The sequence below is a fragment of the Pleurodeles waltl genome, chromosome 3_1, assembly GCF_031143425.1.
Source record: "Pleurodeles waltl isolate 20211129_DDA chromosome 3_1, aPleWal1.hap1.20221129, whole genome shotgun sequence".
Taxonomy (NCBI): Eukaryota; Metazoa; Chordata; class Amphibia; order Caudata; family Salamandridae; genus Pleurodeles; species Pleurodeles waltl.
This window is the reverse complement of record NC_090440.1, coordinates 978,401,874-978,424,265: the sequence shown is the minus strand read 5'-3', so window position 1 is coordinate 978,424,265 and position 22,392 is coordinate 978,401,874. Positions and strand designations below refer to the sequence as shown.

The 22,392-nt window shown below is 46.9% G+C and overlaps 1 protein-coding gene across 8 annotated transcripts in view; it reads right to left on the bottom strand.

Annotated features, from left to right (window-relative positions):
* Nucleotides 1–3,018: 3,018 nt before the first annotated feature.
* Nucleotides 3,019–22,392, bottom strand: part of WDTC1 (WD and tetratricopeptide repeats 1) — a 499,786-nt gene continuing 480,412 nt past the window's right edge. For all 8 annotated transcript variants that reach the window (XM_069224084.1, XM_069224088.1, XM_069224081.1 and 5 more), the window contains one exon: nt 3,019–6,848. In XM_069224084.1, the coding sequence (XP_069080185.1) occupies nt 6,651–6,848 (198 nt within the window). In that variant the 3' untranslated portion in view covers nt 3,019–6,650. The remainder of the gene's footprint in view (nt 6,849–22,392) is intronic.

The following is a 22,392-nucleotide window of genomic DNA, read 5'->3' as shown; positions in this document are numbered from 1 at the left end:
TGGAACTTCAAGTCCCACTGCAAAGCCTACATATGCCATCTGGCATGTGTCACTAGCAGGATGGAGGAGGCCATGAGGCCCAGCAACCTCAGAGTCAGTCTCACCGAAACCCAAGACAGAGGCTAAAAGATCAGAATAATGGCCTGAATATCTTGGACTCGCTTTTCGGGAGGATAGGCCTGAAACTGCACTGTGTCCAGAACAGCTCCGATGAAAGGGAGTGTCTGAGCAGGAGTCTGGTGTGACTTCGGCACGTAGATAGTGAACCCCAGTGTATGCAGGAGGCTCTCTGTAGTCTGAAGGTGGGAGATGACTTTCTGGGGCGAGTCTGCCTTCAACAGCCAGTCCTTGAGGTAGAGAAAGACTGACAACCCTAACCTGTGCAGTTGAGCTGCAACCCCCGCCATCACTATCGTGAACACCCGAGGGGCCCTGGTAAGGCCGAAGGGGATCACGGTAAACTGATAGTGCTTGTGCCCTACCACGAATCGTAGGTAATGTCTGTGGGCAGGCAGGATGGGGATGTGGAAATAAGCGTCCTGCAAGTCCAACGCTACCATCCAGTCTCCTGGGCAGACAGAACCTGAGCCAGGGTGAGCATTTTCAATTTGTCCTTCTTGAGGAGGTAGTTGAGGTCCCGAGGATCTAGGATAGGACATAAGCCCTTGTCCTTTTTCGTCACCAGAAAGTAGCGGGAATAGCAAACACGGCCTACTTCTGGCACAGGGACCTTCTCTATAGCTCCCTTGGCCAAGAGAGCTGCGACGTCCTGGCGGAGAAGTGCCAAATGATCCTCCGGACGTTGGCTGAGTGATGGAGGCATGACCGGTGGGACAGATTCGAAAGGGAGGGAATAGCCCTTTCGAACTATCTGCAAAAACCAACTGTCCTTAGTGATGGATTCCCAGCGGGGCAGGTGATGGCGAATCCTGCCGCCAACTGGATCAGAGTGAGGAGACTGACTAGGAGGGTTTGGAAGCTGCAGCGAAGGCAGGGGTGGATTGGGCAGACCTCTAGTTCCCTGTCCCACATCCACGTGAGATTCCCCATCCCCAGCCATGCAGTGGGTAAACAGCATGGGTGGCACGGTGGGGATCGTCACAGGGAGCCGCTTCCACGGGCACAAAAGGAGTGAAAAGCGGACTGCTGGGGGCGAGAGGCAGCGGAAAGACCAAGGGACCGAGCTGTAGCCCGGAAATCCTTGAATCTCTCCAAGGCAGAGTCCGCCTGGTCTTCAAAGAGACGGAAGCCATCAAAGGGCATGTCCATGAGAGACTGTTGGACATCCCCCAAAAACCAAAAGTATGAAACCAGGTGTGGTGTCTCAAGGCCACCATCATAGCAACCGATCTGCCCAGAGAGTCGTTCGCAACCATATCCCACAGTGAGTGGGTATAGCGACCCAAAAGGAATGCGGTGTTCACGGACCGCAGCGAAAGACTGGAGGAAAAAACATCTTCTCAAATTGTTCAAGCCTTTTTGATTCCCTATCTGGGGGTGCGGAACGGAACAGGCCTGAGGAAGAGGAAGCCTTGATGACAAGACTCTCAAGCGGGGGGTGTTGGACAGGAATTTAGGGTCGTTCGGGGCGGGCCGATGGCGGCGTGCGATAGTCCTATTCACAGGAGCCCCTATGTTGGGTTTGGACCAAGTACTCAAAAGGACATCGGTGAGGGCTTCAATGAAGGGCAAAAGAGGCTCAGATGTGGACACCCCTGGTTGAAGCACCTCCGTCAGGAGATTGGACCTGACCTCTACAGTAGGTAGCTCAAGACCAAGGACCTCAGCCGCCTTACTGACCACCACAGCATAAGTTGCTCCCTCTGCCGTAGCCACAGTAGGAGGAGACAGCATGCCAGCATCTGGAGAAGTTTCCAGTCCACGGGCCTCCCCCAATTCCTGTGCCCAGTTCAAAGATGGGTCATCCCGGTATTCATAAGGGTCCAGGGACCCATCCAATCCTTCCCCGAATTCATACCCATAGCAAAAAGTGTCCAAATCCGACCTGGGGTGAGTAGGCCGCCATCGAGGACAGAGGTGGCCGACACCGCTCTGACTCGAGTCATCAGGGATAAAGGACAGAGGCCTTGAGCGTCGACGCTCCTCCCACGTCGCATCAGCCGAACGCCGGGGCGAAGTCGAAGGGACTGCTTCGACGACTTCTTACCTGTGCCCGAAGATTTGGAGGAAGATGAATGTTGGTGGCTCGCCGAACAGTCTCAAGACCTTCCTCTCAAGCGGAGACCAGGACCTACATGGAGTCGAGTGCCGGGCCACCATGAGCTTGGGAGAACACTCCCCAAAGGCCTTCGGGTGCATAGCCCGGCAATCAGAGCACGACTTTGGGTTGTGGTCGCGCTACAGGCACCACAAACAAACCTGATGCGGATCCGTCACCAACATCATGCAGTGACAGTCCTCGCACGGCTTGAAACTAGTCTTCGGTGACATCCTCGACGCAAGGGTCAAAGTCGGTCAACAAGAGACCAGGATAGCTCTCCGGATCAGCGAGTGGCGCAGAACGAAAAGAACTAACATCACTGCATTGAGGCGGCGTCTATGTACTACTCCCGACGTCATCACGGAAACTACGACGCCAACGACGCCTGCGGAGTAGACCAACGCCACCTACCAACGTGCAAGGGTATTGCTCGGAGAAAAATCTCCGGATTCAGTCTGACGCCTGGGGGAAATTCTAAGGTAAGGAATCTGCAACTAGAAGTCTCTATCAGATTGTCCATTACAATTATGGATTCAAGAAAAAAATATAAAATATGACAACTTCTGTTAAGTAATTTGAGATTGAGGCGTTGTATCCTTATCAGTTACAGTTTCACTTCAAAGCATTCATGAAAGCAACCAAAGGCGGGATGGGGGATCAGGGGAAGGAGAAGATGCTTTTAAGACCAAACCAGAACACATGCTCCTCACGTTATACACAAAGATTTCCACCAATGGCCATTTCTTCCTGTGGTCCTTACTGCTGATTCCAACATAAATGAAAGCAATCAAAAACGGTTTAAAATATTTTTATGCATTTTTATTCTCACCCAATTTTTGCAGGACAGTGCTTTCCCGATTTGCATCGAAAATATACTAAACACTTTACACCAAATACTTTTCAGTTAATCCTCTCTCCAAGAGAACACCCACCAACCGTGGGGGAGTATGCTGGAAAAAATATATGTTAACACTCTGTTGAAGAACGCGCAGCAGAGCTACAGAGAGCAGACAGGACTGCACCACCCATCTGCCCTAGGGGAAGACATACACACAAAGTCAATCTGAGGAAGATGCTCTTGAAAGACATCTACACGAACTGTCAGTTTGGAGAATAGCAGGTACAAGTCGGAAAACAAAAAAATCCTAAACGGCTACCACACAATTTGATGTCATATGCTGCAGCCGGATGGTGCCAGCCTCACAGTGGCCTAGTCACTAATCACTCTGAAGTGAAGAATGCCCTCCCAGCTTACACTATCACAACAACCTCTTTAGAAAATGAACCACCTTGCGGTTACCTTATGCTCATTGTTCATCATCTTTTACCCATTACCCATCATAAGTAAACATGACTTTGAATCCTACAGTCACAAAGCACAACTGTGGCTGCTACACAGCTACAGTTTCCAAAGCCCAAGTCCTGCATTTGTATCACCCAGCAGTGGCACAGAGTTTCCCAATGCACTCACAAGAAGGCTTTGTGGAAGGTGGTTTAACTGTATTGTTCAGCTTCTGAAGATCAAGAAACGTGAAAGCCTTGTTAATTGGACAGCACTGAATGGCAGTATTCACCAATGAAATTCTACAGCTAAGGACTCCCTCTTCACAAGGCTTGCACACAGCATTATACACACACTTGCAGCAACCCAAGACAAACGTCTTCTTAAGTCTATGGCTTTCAATCTGCAGGCTTAGACACATACATCTAGGTCTAACTTGCAGCACAGCCTATTTGGGTGCCACATCTTCGCTGACCCCTTTGGGGTGAATAGCGATGAACTGCCCTATAGTGAAAACTCCTGACTCCCCAATAAACCCATTTTTCTTGCAGAAAGCAGAAAAAGGGTCAGAGAGTCATACTCTGTGTTGCCACTGGCTTTCATATTCCACTACTGCTCGGAAAAGGCCTGATGAAAAGCAAGCCTTTTCTGGCTGGGAGAGGCGAAGAGTTGTGTTTTACGTTTGAGGCATTGTCTTTTCTATAGCCATGCTACACCTGGTGGCTGCATATCACTTCATGCCAGATTCAGCTGCACATTAAGCAATACTGGCAAATGATGGTACCAAGTTCTGGAAAGTATCTCACAGTGTTTAAGTAGGTATCCAAGGTAGGAACTCAGGGGTACTTTGACTGCAAACCTGGGGCCTTGATGAGGAAATCAACCAGTTTTCCTCATACCCACTTAAGCTCAACATCTATGTGGCCCATATTCTCTTGCAGCTAGAATTTCAATGAGTCTTACAAAATGGAGGAAGACATGAATTGGAGTTCCAAAACTAAATGGATTCAAACTCAAAGCACACCAAGCAAAGCAGGGAACCCCTACACATATCCCTGCACCCCAACATTGGCAATCACAGCATTCGGCTGTCTCAGAGAAGACATAGTAGAGAACACTTAAAGTACAGCAAGATCTAGGAAGGCCATGTTAGGAACAATTTAGCCCTTATATTCTGAGAGCAGACAACGATCTGGGAGGTGGTGTTAACAGACAGACAGTAGCAAATGAGTATATACATTGAAAAATGTAGAACACCACAGCTGAACACCTTCTATGGATCCTAAGCCAGTGCATCTCAAGGACCTGTAAGTGGGAGTGTGTCCCCAAAACGAGAAGCTAAAGCACACTGTATCTGATCTAACTCCACTCATTCTGCTTCTTGACCAAATATCAAAGCAAAGCTTCTCAAGCTTCTGAGTATCTCAACCCAGTCTGGAAAACTGGTGCTTTGGCTTTCATCACAATGTCTAATTTTGCTTGGCACCATCGAAAAGAGAGCTACAAGATAAAACATCTCAAATTAAAAGGCAACCAATAGTGATCAGGAGTCTCTCAAAGGGAGGCAGGCTACCAAGAAAAACCTGTGTAAAGTGATGGTGTTACCAGGGAAACAAAGTCCACCATGCTCCTCACAGACTCATCATAAGCAAGTCTTGAAAACGCAGAGCAGGTGGGTGAACTGGAAAGGGCCTACACTCTCCAGTGTAAAAAATGGAGGTTGTAATCAGATGAAAAATGTACCAAGATGAATCTCTCCAACCAGAATATATCATAGGAGGTCTCGCATATCCTTTCCAGTGCTCCTACCGGAATCTAACTGCAGCAAGTCAGCAATAGGGGTCTAAGGCCAGAAGAGAGAATAATACACAAGAGGCAGGTGAATGGATAAGAGAAGAGAGTAATAAACAAGAGGAGGGAGTAACTGCAAGAGAAAAGAAGAACAGGGAAGAGAGAAAAACTGAAAAAAGGAATGAGCAGGGAGGAAGCAAGAAAGGATTTAGGAAAGTATGAGAAAACAGTGAAGGACAGACAAGAAAGGATAAGAACCTGATAAGAGGAGTAAGGAAAGAAGCCAGAATAAATGTGAGGAATGAGGAATGACAAAAGAAAGGAGCAATGGACAACAGGAAAGTGAGATATGCAAGAGGATGAGAAACTGAGGAAAGGAATGAGGGCGAGAGAAACAAAATAGACGTATAAGCATACGAAGGCAGCATGGAGACAAAGACATAAGAAAAAGCAGGAGGATTAAAACTAGACGGAAGAGGAAAAGGCATAAGGAGTTAAGCCAGACAAGAGTAGAAAGGTACAGAAATCCCTCGCTGGAAGCTTTAATTCAGAATGTCAACGCATGGTTTTGATAAATCGATAATTTTTTGCTAGCAATATGACTGAGGCTGTAAAGACCTCAAGCTACCTTCACTCCCTCTGAAAACAGCATGACCCTCATAGGGCATGCCACAATAAAAAGTCTACAGCAAAATGCCAGAGATGATTTAAGGCCTAAAAGAGTTTTGATCTCAGATTTCACAGGCGCTGAAACTTTGCTAATGCACTACAGCAAATCCATAGAAGACTAGGAGTGACTGGAACAGGTGGAAAGACAGAGTAGAGATTGAACCTGTCCACATATCCTTGGCCCCTCAAGGTCTCTTCCAGGAGCTGTGAATGGTGCCAATAAACAACTACAACATTTTGGAAGATGGCTAGAACTGTATGTTATGCTCTGTAATCACACTTCACTCCTCTTTATATTACAGTTTAACTGTACTATTACCCATACAGAAAGGACGCCATCTTGCTCTCCGTAGTAAACAGCTTGCCACTGTGCTGCACAGACCAATGGATCCATTAGTGAGTTTAAGCAAGTTATCTGTGCTGCCTTTCCTTTTGGTTCTGTAGTGCTTGGGAAAGGGTTCAGCTACAAGAGTACAAAAAGGGCCCCCCAAATGGTGTAGGAGGCGAGTGAGGTGATAGGCATTTCCCTTCTGATGCTGTTGCTGCCCACCTGGACTCCTGGCCACCTTGACTAACTGTGCATAGCATGAGGCAGTGCGATCTCCTGCCACTGCCTGCCCATCCAGAGCTTATAGGAAGCAGCAGACTACAATACTCCCACCGGCTCGATGGGTTGTATGTTGGGTTCTAGCTCGGTCGGCACTGCACTTGCCCCTCAGAGCTGTCTTCATCGTCCGAAGCCCCAGGCCCTCCGCTGCTTAGTCCTGTGATCCGGTACCCCATGTTCAGTAACATAACCTCTAGAGGGTCAGCGTTCATCCGCCGCTGGTTGGCCTGGGAAGCAGCCTCCATGTCCTCCACCACACGCCCGTTGATGTCTTCACTCTTTAAAGAAACATGGGAACAGTCAGTGCTTGCAGAAAGAAAACAAACATTTGCCAGAGGCATGCGTCCCAGAGCAGTAAACTAACAAGTTACTTACCTTCGGTAACGCCTTTGCTGGTGGATACATTAGCTACTTGTGGATTATTCACCTAATGAATTTTCCCCATGCGCCAACATCCGACGGAAAGTTTCTTCTTGCTCTGCACGTCGCCGAGGACGTCACAACTGCCCGACTCCCACGCGACGCTGTCTTGACGTCATCCAGGCAATAAGAGGTCCTCGCCGGCGTGCTGATGTCAGTTTTCACCATTTTTTACGTGCCTTTGACGCAAACAGGTGACTACCAACAATACATATTTGAAATGAACTCCATAATACTATATACATAACTAAAAAACTATATATATATATATATATATATATATATATATATATATATATATATATATATATATATATATATATATATATATATATGGAAAATGTCACTTACCCAGTGCACATCTGTTTGTGGCATTAGACGCTGCAGATTCACATGCTTTGCACATCTTGCCATCTAGTGTTGGGCTCGGAGTGTTACAAGTTGTTTTTCTTCGAAGAAGTCTTTTCGAGGCACGAGATCGAGGGACTCCTCCCCTTTCGGCTCCATTGCGCATGGGCGTCGACTCCATCTTAGATTGTTTTCCCCGCAGAGGGTGAGGTAGGAGTTGTGTATTATAGTAATAGTGCCCATGCAATGGAGTAAATATGTATGCACATAATGTAATTTAAGGTGATATATTTACAAATTTACAAATGTTCAAGATCAACTTCGAAACGGCTACAGGCTCCCGGGGAGGTGGGTGGGCGCATGTGAATCTGCAGCGTCCAATGCCACCAACAGATGTACACTGGGTAAGTGACATTTTCCGTTCTATGGCATGTGTAGCTGCAGATACACATGCTTTGCATAGACTAGTAAGCAGTTATCTCCCCAAAAGCGGTGGTTCAGCCTGTCGGAGTTGATGTTGTTTGAAACAAAGTTCGTAGTACTGCTTGGCCTACTGTGGCTTGTTGTGCTGTTAACACATCCACGCAGTAGTGCTTGGTAAACGTATGAGGCGTAGGCCATGTGGCAGCCTTACATATTTCAGTCATTGGAATGTTTCCTAGAAAGGCCATAGTAGCACCTTTCTTTCTAGTTGAGTGTGCCTTTGGTGTAATAGGCAGTTGTCTTTTTGCTTTGCGATAACAGGTTTGAATGCATTTAACTATCCATCTAGCAATGCCTTGTTTGGAAATTGGATTTCCTGCATGAGGTTTTTGGAAAGCAAGAAATAATTGTTTTGTTTTCCGAATTTGTTTTGTTCTGTCAATGTAGTACATTAATGCTCTTTTGATGTCTAATGTATGTAGTGCTCTTTCAGCTACAGAATCTAGCTCTGGGAAGAACACTGGTAGTTCCACCGTTTGATTCAAGTGGAACGGTGATATGACTTTTGGTAAGAATTTAGGATTTGTTCATAAAACTACTTTATGCTTGTGTATCTGAATAAATGGTTCTTGTACGGTAAATGCTTGTATCTCACTTACCCTTCTTAGAGATGTGATGGCAATTAGAAATGCAACTTTCCATGTTAAGTATTGCATTTCACATGGGTTCAAAAGGTGGACCCATGAGTCGTGTTAAGACAATGTTGAGGTTCCACGAAGGAACTGGTGGTGTTCTTGGTGGTATAATTCTCTTTAGGCCTTCCATAAACGCTTTTATGACTGGTATCCTAAATAGTGAAGTTGAGTGCGTAATTTGCAGATAAGCTGAAATTGCGGTAAAATGTATCTTAATGGATGAAAAAGCTAGCTCTGACTTTTGCAAATGTAGTAAGTAGCTTACGATGTCTTTGGCAGATGCGTGTAAGGGTTGAATTTGATTAATATGGCAATAATAAACAAATCTTTTCCACTTATTTGCATAGCAGTGTCTAGTGGTTGGTTTCCTAGCTTGTTTTATGACTTCCATACATTCCTGTGTAAGGTCTAAGTGTCCGAATTCTAAGACTTCAGGAGCCAAATTGCTAGATTCAGCGATGCTGGATTTGGGTGTCTGATCTGTTGTTTGTGTTGAGTTAACAGATCTGGTCTATTTGGTAGTTTGACATGAGGCACTCCTGAGAGGTCTAGTAGGGTTGTGTACCAAGGTTGTCTTGCCCAAGTTGGTGCTATTAGTATGAGTTTGAGTTTGTTTTGACTCAATTTGTTTACCAGATATGGAAGGAGTGGGAGAGGGGGAAAAGCGTATGCAAATATCCCTGACCAACTCATCCATAACGCATTGCCCTGAGACTGATCTTGTGGGTACCTGGATGCGAAGTTTCGGCATTTTGCGTTTTCTTTTGTTGCAAATAGGTCTATTTGTGGTGTTCCCCAACTTTGGAAGTAAGTGTTTAGTATTTGGGGTGAATCTCCCATTCGTGGATCTGTTGGTGATCCCGAGAGAGATTGTCTGCTAACTGGTTCTGAATTCCTGGAATGAACTGAGCTATTAGGCGAATGTGCTTGTGAATCGCCCAATGCCATATTCTCTGTGCCAGGAGACAAAACTGTGTTGAGTGTGTTCCTCCCTGTTTGTTTAGGTAATACATCGTTGTCATGTTGTCTGTTTTGACAAGAATGAGCTTGTGGCTTATTATGGGTTGAAATGCCTTTAACGCTAGAAATACTGCCAGTAGTTCTAAGTGATTTATGTGAAACTGTCTTTGCTGAGTGTCCCATTGTCCCTGGATGCTGTGTTGATTGAGGTGTGCTCCCCACCCTATCATGGAGGCATCTGTCGTTATTACGTATTGAGGCACTGGGTCTTGGAAAGGCCGCCCTTGGTTTAAATTCATATTGTTCCACCATTGAAGCGAGGTGTATGTTTGGCGGTCTATCAACACTAGATCTAGAAGTTGACCCTGTGCCTGTGACCATTGTGATGCTAGGCACTGTTGTAAGGGCCGCATGTGCAGCCTTGCGTTTGGGACAATGGCTATGCATGAGGACATCATGCCTAGGAGTTTCATCACCATTTTGACTTGTATCTTTTGTCTTGGATACATGGCCTGTATTACATTGTGAAATGCCTGTACCCTTTGTGGACTTGGAGTGGCAATCCCTTTTGCTGTGTTGATTGTCGCCCCCAAGTATTGCTGTGTTTGACACGGCTGAAGGTGTGACTTTGTGTAGTTGATTGAGAAACCTAGTTTGTGTAGGGTTTCTATGACGTACTTTGTGTGTTGTGAACACCATTCTAGCGTGTTGGTTTTGATTAACCAATCGTCTAGGTACGGGAACACAAGTATTTGTTGCCTTCTGATATGTGCGGCCACTACTGCCAGGCATTTTGTAAAAACTCTTGGCGCAGTTGTTATTCCGAATGGCAACACCTTGAATTGGTAATGTACCCCTTGGAATACAAACCTTAAGTACTTTCTGTGTGAAGGATGTATCGGTATATGGAAATATGCATCCTTTAGGTCTAGTGTTGTCATGTAGTCTTGTTGTTTGAGAAGTGGGATTACATCCTGTAATGTCACCATGTGAAAGTGATCTGATTTGATGTAGGTATTTAACGTTCTGAGATCTAATATAGGTCTTAGAGTTTTGTCCTTTTTGGGTATGAGAAAGTACAGAGAGTAAACTCCTGTTCCTTTCTGATGAATTGGTACTAATTCTATTGCTTCTTTTTGTAGCAACGCTTGGACCTCTAGTCCTAGAAGGTCCATGTGTTGTTTTGACATATTGTGTGTTTTCGGTGGGACGTTTGGAGGGAATTTGAGAAATTCTATGCAATAACCATGCTGGATAATTGCTAGGACCCAAGTGTCTGTTGTTATTTCCTCCCAATGTTTGTAAAACTTGGTCAGTCTCCCCCCCACAGGCGTCATGTGTTGGGGATTTGTGACGTGTAAGTCACTGCTTGTTTTGAGGAGTTTTGGGACTTTGGAACTTCCCTCTACTCTTTTGGAATTGTCCCCCTCTATATTGTCCCCAAAAACTTCCCTGCTGATATTGACTCTGATAAGTGGGCCTTGTTTGTGAGGTAGTGGTTTCTGTAGTTTGTCCTCGAAACCCCCCTCTAAACTGCGTTTTGCGAAATGTGCCTCTGCTCTGTGGGGAGTAGAGTGCGCCCATGGCTTTGGCCGTATCAGTGTCCTTTTTAAGTTTTTCGATAGCAGTGTCCACCTCCGGCCCAAACAACTGCTGTCCGTTAAAAGGCATATTCAGCACGGCTTGTTGTATTTCCGGCTTGAATCCTGACGTACGCAGCCATGCATGTCTCCTTATGGTTACTGCTGTATTTACTGTCCTAGTAGCTGTATCTGCTGCATCCATTGCTGACCATATCTGATTGTTCGAGATACTCTGTCGTTCCTCCACCACCTGTTGTGCCCTTTTCTGGAACTCTTTGGGTAAGTGTTCAATGAAATGTTGCATTTCGTCCCAATGAGCCCTATCATATCTTGCCAGCAGTGCCTGTGAGTTGGCAATGCGCCATTGGTTAGCCGCTTGTGCTGCAACCCTTTTCCCCACAGCGTCGAACTTGCGACTCTCCTTGTCTGGAGGTGGTGCGTCTACCGAGGTGTGAGAGTTTGCTCTCTTGCGAGCTGCCCCTACTACCACAGAGTCTGGTGTTAATTGCTGCGTGATATATACTGGGTCTGTTGGCAGTGGTTTGTATTTTTTCTCCACCCTTGGAGTTATGGCCTTGCCCTTCACAGGCTCCTGAAACACCTGTTTGGAGTGTTTCAGCATTCCCTGTAGCATAGGGAGGCTTTGGTATTGGCTATGAGTGGAGGATAGTGTGTTAAATAAAAAGTCATCCTCAATAGGCTCTGCATGCAGGGTGACATTATGAAATGGCGCTGCTCTTGACACCACCTGTGTGTAGGGTGTACTGTCCTAAGGTGGCGACGGTATCGCTGGGTAACAGTCTGGGCTGTTATCTGACACTGGCGCATCATAAAGATCCCAAGCGTCGGGATCATCCTGACTCATTCCAGTATGAGTTGGGGACTGCATCAGTGGTGGAGTGGCTTACCGGTGATGTGTGCGTTGAGCGTGGTGGAGATGGTGGTGGTGTTATTTCTCTTGCCACCTTTGCCTGTGGCTGCTTGTCTTTTTCTTGAAAGGCAAGTCTTCTTTTCATCCTAATTGGGGGAAGAGTACTTATCTTACCTGTGTCCTTTTGGATGTGGAGCCTTCTCTGAGTCTGGCTCCATTGACTCTAGTTCTTGTCCGAACTTATGTCTTGCATTTGTGAGGACAGTCCCTGTTCCTCTGTGTAGGAACCTGATTTCGGTTCCGAGGCCGGATGTTTCGCAATGGAAACCTTTTCGGCAGTCTTTTTCGGCTCCGACAACACTTTTTTTTTATTTTCGGCGTCCCAGTCTCTCAGTGCCGACTCGTTTCGGTGCCGCCCTCTTGGTGCCGAACTTGCTCGGACCCGCTGTCTCGGGGTCGAGTTTGCTGTGTGCCAGTATCTCGACCAGAGTCGGATGTCTTCGACACATGCGTGCCCTTTTTCGGTGCCAATGATCTGTCACCTATTTTTCGGGTTAAGCCATGGCCTGCTGGCGGTGGCGTCCCCTGGGCTTTTGCGGTCTTCTCGTGAGTTTTGTGTGTCGACGTCTCACTCACGGTTTTAGGCGTCTGTTCGGGATCGACCTAGTCCGAGTCCGACTCCTCGATGGAGAAGGTTTCTTCTTCCTCCTCCAAGTGTCTTTGTCCTGTTGGCGCCGACGCCATCTGCAGTCTTCTCGCTCTTCGGTCTCTTAATGTCTTCCTCGACCGAAACGCTCGAGAGGCTTCACAAGTATCTTCGTTGTGTTCTGGAGACAAACACAAGTTACAGACCAGGTGCTGATCTGTATAAGGACACTTGTTGTGACATTTGGGGCAGAAGCGGAATGGGGTCCGTTCCATTAGCCTTGAAGAGACACGTGGTCGGACCGACCAGGCCCCGACGGGGGATCGAAAAACCCCAAAGGGCCACCGGATAAGACCACTGAGGCAACCAGGAGGCGGGTGGGACCGTGAGGAACCTACAGGTAGTTAGTGTATCCGCCAGAAAAGGCGTTACCGAAGGTAAGTAACTTTTTCTTCCAATGGATACAACTACCTGTGGATTCCTCACCTAATGAATAGAGTCCCAAAGCAGTACCGCACTCGGAGGTGGGTGCCTGGATGGTCAAAACAAGAAATCCTGCAGCACGTACCGTGCAAAATGGCCATCCCTCCTGACTTTAGAATCCAAACAATAATGCTTACCAAAAGCGTGGAGGGATGCCCAAGTTGCGGCCTTACAGATGTCAACCACAGGAACACCTCTAGCCAAGGCTGAAGAAGCAGACTTAGCCCTGGTGGAATGGGCTCTTATCCCAACAGGAGGTTCCTTCTTCTCCGAGAATAACACAATTTGATGCAAAGAATGACCCACCTGGATATTGTTCTCTTGTGGACCGCCTTGCCTTTCCTCTTTCCCAAATAACCGACGAAGAGCTGATCTTCCAGTCTGAACTCTCTCGTCCTGTCGACGAAGAAGCTCAATGCTCTTCTCGGATCTAGTCGGTGTATTCTCTCCTCCTCTTTTGACGGATGAGGCGGAGGATAGAAGGAGGAAAGTGTAATGGACTGTCCTTACTTCGGTAAGAAAGCTGCCTTGGTCCTCAACACCACCTTGCCCTCATAAAAGGAAGTGTACTGGGGCTTCACACAAAGTGCCTGGAGCTCACTTACCCTCCTAGCTGATGTATTGGCAACTAGAAAAACAGTTTTTAAAACTAATAACCTTAAGGGACATGAATGCATTGGTTCAAACTGTGAACCCATCAGAAATGTTAGCACTAAGTTCAAGGCCCACTGAGGCATAATAAATGGAGTGGGAGGGAACCTGTTAGACCCTTAATGAACCTCAAGACTGGTTGGTCAGGTAGACACAGAAAGGCTGACAGTGGCGACAAGTACCCCTTAACAGTCGCACCTGCACAACCCCTCCGCGCCAAGGATAGCGCAAATGACAAAATGTCCCATAAGTGGGCACGTAAGGGATCAATTTGCCTCTCTCGACACCAAGTCACAAATTTAGCCAACCTGCTAGCATAGATAGATTTGGTGGAGTGTCGCCTGGCCGATAAAATAATGTCCACCACTTCTGGCAGGAGAGAAAAGGAACTCAGATTGCCCTGTTCAATCTCCAGGCATGAAGGTGCAGGCTCTGTAGGTGGGAGTGTAGACTGCGAGAGGAGGTCTGCCCTGTAAGGGAGATGGAGCGGGGGGCACAGAGAGAGTTGGAGAAGATCTGAGTACCATACCCTTCTTGGCCAATCCGGAGCTACCAAGATAACTTGGGCCCGGTCGCGGCGAATCTTCCTCAGTACCCGAGGGATCAAGGGTATGGGAGGGAAATGCGTAAAGCAACTGGCGGGACCAGGACCTCTGAAACGCATCTCTCAGCGCTCCTTGCATTGGATACTGGAGGCTGCAGAACGACCGGCAGTGCGGGTTCTCTTGAGTGGCAAACAGGTCTATCGGTGGATATCCCCACACCTGTAAGATGTAAAGGACCAGGTCTGGATGAAGACGCCACTCGTGATCGGTCGAGATGAGCCGACAGACTGTCCGCACGTACGTTCAAAACCCCGGTCAAATGGTTTGCCACTAAGCAAATCCGATGGTCCTGTGCCCAGGACCAGAGTCGCAGAGCTTCTCTGCAGAGAAGGTACGACCCCACTCCTCCCTGTTTGTTTATATACCACATTGCGGTAGTGTTGTCATTCAGGACCTGGACAGACCGACCGCGAAGGGAAACATCTGTTCCACTGGAGACCAATGACCTTTGATCTCCAGGTCCCCCAGATGAGCTACCCACCCTAGAGTGGAAGCATCCGTTATCACTGTGGCCAATGGAGGAGGTAGCGAAAATGGCTGTCCTTGGGAAAGGTTGCCGCCCGTAGCCCACCATCGTAGATCCGCTGCAGTGTCTCTGGAGATCTTTATCGACTCCTCGAGATCCCCTCTGTGTTGAAACCACTGCCTGCGGAGGCACCACTGAAGAGCCCTTATGTGCCAGCGTGCATGAGTGACCAACAGAATGCAAGAAGCAAACAGACCGAGCAGATGATGGACCTTGAGGACTGAAACGACCGCACCATTCTGAAACATTGGAATCAATACCTGAATGTCCTGAATTTGCTGAGGCGGAGGAATGGCCAGACTATGTTGTGTCCAGTACTGCCCCTACGAACAGGAGGCGTTGAGAGGGCTCTAGGTGAGATTTGGCACGTTCACAGAAAAGCCCAGATCGAACAACAACTGGGTTGTCATCTGCAGATGGTGCAGCACGAGCTCCGGAGACTTGGCTTTGATCAACCAATCATCCAAGTAAGGGAATATTGCTATCCCCCTCCTCCTGAGTTCTGCTGCAACCACCGCCATCACCTCTGTGAAGACTCGAAGGTGCTGAAGTAAGACCAAACGGAAGGACCGCAAACTGACAGTGTTGTGATCCCACCACAAACCGGAGATACTTCCTGTGCGACTTGAGTATAGGGATATGAATATAAGCATCCTGCAAGTCGACAGACACCATCCAATCGCCTTCATTCAACACCAAAAGTACCTGCGCCAGGGTCAGCATTTTGAATTTCTCCTGTTTGAGGAACCAATTCAAAATCTTCAGGTCCAGGATTGGTCTCAAACGACCATCCTTCTTGGGGATCAGGAAATATCTCGAATAACAACCCTGACCCCTCCCGTGCTCTGGAACCAACTCCACTGCACCTTTTGATAAAAGGACTATAACCTCCTGTTGTAACAAAAAGAGATGGTCTTCCGTACAGAAGGATGGACGGGGAGGGATGGCAGGAGGAAACTCCCAAAAGGCAAGGGCATTTGCCCTTCGATGACCCAGGAGTCCGATGTTATTGACTCCCACATATGGAGAAAACGCAACAACCTTCGCCCTACAGGAGATGCATGTGAAGGGATTGATGGAGGACTAAGGCTGCTTTCCCTGCTGCACCCCTCCGGAGGAAGAGGCAGTGCGCTGCTGGGTGGCCCCTCTCATACGAACTCTACCCCGCCCCCCCTATATGATCTATAGGGGTGAGCAGTATTAGGTTGCTGGCCTGCTGACTGGAATCTCCCCCGAAAGGAAGAGCCACGCCCAAACCCCCTGAACCTCCTAAATGATCTTAAAGGAGTAGAGGTGGAAGCTTGTAAGCCCAAGGATCTTGCGGTAGCCCTACTTTCCTTGAACCGTTCCAAGGCAGAGTCAGCTTTTGTTCCGAAGAGTTTGTCTCCATCAAAAGGTAAGTCTAGGAGGGTAGATTGTACATCGGAAAAGAATCCCGACGACCTTAACCAGGGCTGTCTTCTGGTCACTATGGATGTGCCCATTGCCCTGGCCACCGAATCAGATGTGTTTAGCCCTGACTGGATGACCTGAGTCGCCGCCACCTGTGCATCAGCCAAAAGACTCAGAACATCCTGTGACAACCGAGTCTGTGCAGTCTTGGCCTCCTCCATTAGGGCCTAGATGTACTTGCCCAAGACACAGGTTGCCTTTGTCGACTTTAGGGCCATACTACATGAAGAGAAAGTTTTCTTTGCGGACTGTTCCATTTTCTTGGATTCTCTGTCTGACGGGACCCCAGGAAAGGACCCGGGAGCTGTACGCGAAGAACATGAGGCTTGCACCACCAAACACTCCGGAGTCGGGTGTTTTGAAAGAAATCCTTGATCCCCATGAGCCACTCGGTATCTTCTTGCTACAGATCTATTCACTGCTGCAGAAGACACAGGCACAGGCAGAAGACACAGGCTTTTTCCACACTTCCAAGATTGGATCGATGAGCGCCTCATTAAAGGGGAGAAGCGATTCCGCCACAGCTGAAGCAGGGTGCAATACCTCAGTGAGGATGTTAGTCTTAACTTCAGCAGCGGGAAGTGGAAGGTCAAGAAAATCCGCCGCCTTCCTCACCACTGAGTGAAACGATGGAGCCTTTTCAGTGTACTCCCTGGAGAAGCCAAGTCCCATTGCGGGGAAGTGTCCAGACCGCTGGCGGAGTCCAAGCCCTGTAGGTCCACCAGGGGCTCTCCGATCTCACCCTATTCCAGGAGCTGTCTCTTATAATCCTGCTCTTCTAGTAGTTGAAGAGCTTTTCTCCTGGAGCGCAGTCTGGCCTCAATTCTCAGAGCTGACAAGGGGGTTATTGACGCCGAAGACCTTGGTTGGCATTGATCATTGGATCCATCCGACACCGGATCCATCGGTGCCGTGGGTTGATGGACCACCCTCTCCGGCGTCGAATGAAGCTGAGGCGAAGACATTGGCGCCGGGGCAGCAGAAGTCATCGGCGTCACAGGCCTTTTTGTCAAATGCCATAGAACCCAAAGGTCTAGCGGATCCTCTACGTGGGGCCATGTTGGCGAAGATATTAAACACTGCATTTAAAAATGCGGCTGGATCCGTACCTGGCACCGGGAACGCTGGGTACTCCTGCAGTGCCGGTGCTTGAGGTGGAACCGGTGTTGGCTCAGGCACCTCCGATTGCACCGGTGAGACGGCCTGACTCTGATGAGGTTCGACCTCATAAACAGATGGCGACAGAGAAGCAGGAGGTGTCGAGGGTTGAGGTGTCAAAGTCGGGCTAACTTCCCAACTCGTACGGCGCTGAGCCGACGGTGACCTCGAGCGGGACCAGTCCTTACTCGACCGACATCGTGAACCATGCCGGCACCGTGAGTCATGACAACGCCTCTTATGAGACTTCGAAGACTTAGACGAAGATCTTCGATGATGATGTTTCTCCTTCTTCTTCGACTTTGCCAAGAATAACTTAGCTTTCCGCTCTTTGAGTCCTTTGGGGTTCATCCGTTGACATGAACCGCATTCCTCGACATCATGATCGGAACTGAGACACCACAAGCAATCATTATGTGGATCCGTAACCGACATACGCCCACCACACTCCCTACAGGGTTTAAACCCAGATTTTCGTGGCTGAGACATTATTAACTAAGTATCACTACACAGAGATACAGTTGCTCCCTGGAGCCTCGAAGAAATAACTGTTACTCGAAGGCACAGAAAAAACAGACGTCAGCGCGCTGGCGAGGACCTCTTATTGCCTGGATGACGTCAGACGGCATCTCGAAGTCGGGCAATTGTGACGTCCTCGTCGAGGTGCAGAGCTAGAAGAAAATTTCCGTCGGATGCTGCCGCATGGGGAAAATTCATTAGGTGGAGAATCCACAGGTAGTTGTATCCATCAGAAAGGAAGTTATACTTAACTTGTAAGCTTGATTAGTCTGAGTTGTGAAATGAACACAGTACATCAATAAACAATACCTCAAAAAAATATTTCAATGACACATGAAAAGAACTGCCTCGATTTTCAAGTAAAATCTAACATCTGGCAAGGTCATCTTAACTCAGATTTCAGATTCAGGAGAAAAATGCCACAACTATGAGTGCCAAGGTGGTAAGGCTTGAGGACTTTATACATACAGCAGTGTTTCAAGATCATTCATGTGACCACAGTTCATCTTCTTAATTGCATTCTTCATACTGGGTTCCAAACTTCTGAAGGAGGAAAGTAGCCAAGTACCTTACTGTACCTTCAGGGAATCTGCAGGGTGCCTCTGACAAACCTAGCACTAGAAAAATGTTGCAAAGACATGCAAAACTGCAGACTACGAAGAGTGAATATGGATTGGCTACTTGTTTGTAGTCCTGATTCTACGTCCTAGGAATCTTCAGTAAATTAATAAATGTTAAAATAGTTACCCACTGCATGCAGGGACCTCAAACAATCAAAACACAGACACACACACACAAAGGGTGAATGTTTAACATGTCCAAAATACTGCAGAGTACCTTCTAAAAGCCTATAATGACAAGATTATTTTATACCTGTGTGTGGTACTAAAAGGCCCTTTCTCAAAACTACATCGCAACACATACATCCTCAACAGCTGCCTACATATCTAAGCAATGAAGAAAAATACAGCCTTACACGCTTATATTACAAGACTCAAAGAAGAACTGTCCCTTTAAGAATCAAGGGCTTCAGTTACTTATGATGCTTCCTACTGGCAGTTGCCTCAGAGTCTGATCTTCTTAAGCAAATATTGGAGACCAGAATTAAATAGTAGAAGCGGTTATACTGGATATCCAAGAACAAAAACCAGGGAGGAGGAAGGGTTATTTAGGACTTCAATAAAGATTCCTACAATGGAGAACTGGGACTACAAGTAACCATTTCTTATGCATCGAAATGTTTTCATCGACAGTCATAAAAGTTCGAATAGAATAACAAGCTAAAAGGCATACCCTTCATAGCTCTTGGACACTGGAATAAAAACTGCATGTAATAAGGGAAGCTGAATGAACTTTAAATAACGGGTTAACCAAAAAGGTTCCTCATAGCAGCATGAATGACACTGGAGTAAGATTTTGTTTCAGACTTAAGACAAATTGTCTCCTGAAAGTATGGGATGATCTTCAAGTGGCCCATCTTGCAAATGTATTTGATGGAAGCCAGTGTCCAAGAGATCTAGAAACCACACCCTCCTGCCCAATCTGGGGCAACCAGGGTGACTTGGGCCCAGTTGGTCTTGATCTTCAGAGCTTGAGCCAAGAGGGATTCCAGGCAGAATGCGTCTCAGAGGGAGACTTCTTTGGAAACCTAGCGCACACAAACTCTGACATTAGACATTCTCAGAGGTTGCAAAAAGATCGAGCCAGGGATCCTACCCATTGCTGGAAAAAACCCTCTCTCACCTCTGACAGCAACTGCCATTCATGATCTGGTAGGCAGTGACAACAAAGTTTGTCCCTGACATTAAGCGATCCCGTCAGGTGGTTCACAACCAGAAAAATGCCCTGCTGAGTCAGTTACTTCGAGATGCAGAGTCACAAGACATAGGATTTATGACACCACTCCACCTTGCTTTTTGCAGTATCACACAGCGATGGTGTTGTGTGCGAGTACCTGTACTAATCTCCCTTTGATTGATAATAGGAAGCAGAGCGGCTTGAGGTGATTAATGGGAAGGGGAGAGGCTCTGGGGGGGGGGTGAATTAAACAAAAAACAACTTACCTGTATCATCGCTGCCGCCGTCACCACAGCGCTGCTCTTCTGCTGCAGGGACAGGGCAGTGTAAGGATTGGCTAGAGTGCCCAGACCATGAGCCTGTGTCTGCTCTCTCCCTGACAACACAGTGCCGGGCCAGAGAAAGCCTACTGCGTATGTGTGTTTGGCCGACCCAAGACGGCCGGCCAAACAAACATGCACAATGAGGGGTGAGTCTTTCACAGACTGCTTCCATGGCCTTGGAGTGCTTAATCTCGGACTACTGCCAGCTTTGGATAAGCTGATGGGCCTGCCAGTGAACGAATGATGATCTTGCAGCCACCACTGCATGCCTTTTTTAGTCTCCTTTAAAATCAGTATAGTGATTTGGCCAGTGAGACGTCAGATCCTATTGCAGTGCCCCACAGGTGGCAATCAGCAAGTTGAATAACCCGAGTCTCTATACCCATCTTTATTAAGATCCAGGACAGAGGCTGAAACATCATGATAATAGCCTGAATGTTCTCGACTCTCTGCTCAGGGAAAAGGCACAAAACTTCACTAAATCTAGGATAACTGCAATAAATGGGAGCATCTGCCAAGGAGTCAAGTGACTTAGGCACATTAATAGTGAGCCACAATGATGTTAGGAGGTTTGCCGTCCTCTGGAGGTGGTCCACGATTGGTTAGGTGAGCCTGCATTGAACCTTCAGTTGTCAAGGTATGGGAAGACTGACACACCCGACCTCTGAAGATGCGCTGCGACTACTAGCATCACTTTGGTGAACACATGAGGGACATTAGTAAGGCCAAAGAGGAACACAGCAAACTAGAAATATTCCTAGCCCTTATAAAGCACAGGTAACACCTGTGGGACTGGAGGATGGGAGGATGAAAATATGTATCCTTGTGGTCCAATAATACCATCCAGTATCCAAAGCAGAGCAGCCAAGACGGAGCAGAGAATGAGTATCTTTAATTCGTCCTTCCCCAGGATGGTATTTAGAGAGTGGAGATCTAAAATAGGACAAAGGCCTTCATCCTTCTTCAGTAGCAAGATTAACACTCAGTTTCTGCTTCCATAGATGGAACCCTCTGTACAGCTCTTTTGGCCAGAAGAGTCGGCAAATCCTGCTGCAAAACATACATGTTTTCCTCTGTCAGCAGTGTTGATGGGGGTGGCAAAGTAACAGAGTAGCAAGGAACAGGAGGGTGAAGTCCCACTTGACAAGTTGGAGGACCCACGCATCCGAAACTATGTCTTGCTACCCTTGGAGGAAAGGAGAGTACACAATGAAGTGGTTTTGCGGTTGTGGTTGCCAGAAGAGCAGGGGACTGAGCTGCACAAAGTCCCTGATATCCTCAACGCTGTCTTGAGGGGTCGGCGTTTTCGAATATATGACAACGCCGCATTGGAAACGATACGATAAATACTATGTGAGTGCCTGGGGGGTAGTTTTCGTTTATTCACTAGATGATTTTGGCTGTATAGGAGTTTCGGACCAGAGCTCCGTTTTTTCCATTTGCCATTTAAGTTAGTGTGTCTTAATCTCTTTGCAGTGCAGTATAAGGATGAATTCACAACATTGAATATACATTAATACCTTTGGATGCTGGATTTCAGGTATGTTACACTGGGTCACGTTGGAGTTCACATTTGTGAACAAGGCTTCATCGCATGTTGGCACTTTTTGTATATATTGGGTGCAATTTAATCAGATCATGTCTTTCCTTGCTTTTAGCTTATGTGATAGATCTGGATAGATCGCTGTGTAATGAGAAACATAAAACAACGTTTGATAAAATAACGGACAACAATCAATGGACTATTTAGGAATTGTCTATGAGGTATTATTAAGAGTTATATAAATGAGCTTGTCGACACAAGGGTGGTTTTGCATCAAATTGGAGGTGTATGTTATCACTAATTTGGTGTAGTCTTGGTGGAGGTTGGTAGAATATAAGGTTGGAGTGTGTTGTTTTTTTGGGGAGCACTTCAATGTAAGTTTATCTGGGTTCTTTACCTTTTGGTTCAATTAATATCCACGTGAGTCATTACAATAGGGTCTCTTTTGCATGAGACTTCCACATTTTTGGTTTGAATTTGGGTCTTTTTATTCTATTGTTCAACCATTAAGTTTGAGCATTTTGGTTCCTAACTCCATCAATATGTTTACAATATTTAGCCCTGAAGAAGTCGTTCGGGATGTCAAAAAGAATTTCCCATGACGAAACACGTGTTGGCTGAAATTGTATTACCAAGGATGGGTTTCCAATTTTTGAAGATTCTTAATTTAATTTTTGGATTGGATTGGACAATTTAAACTTGCATCAAAATTGAATGTTTGTTTTCTCCAAAAAATATTACCACGGATGGGTTTCCAATTTTTGAAGATTCTTAATTTAATTTTTGGATTGGATTGGACAATTTAAACTTGTATTAAAA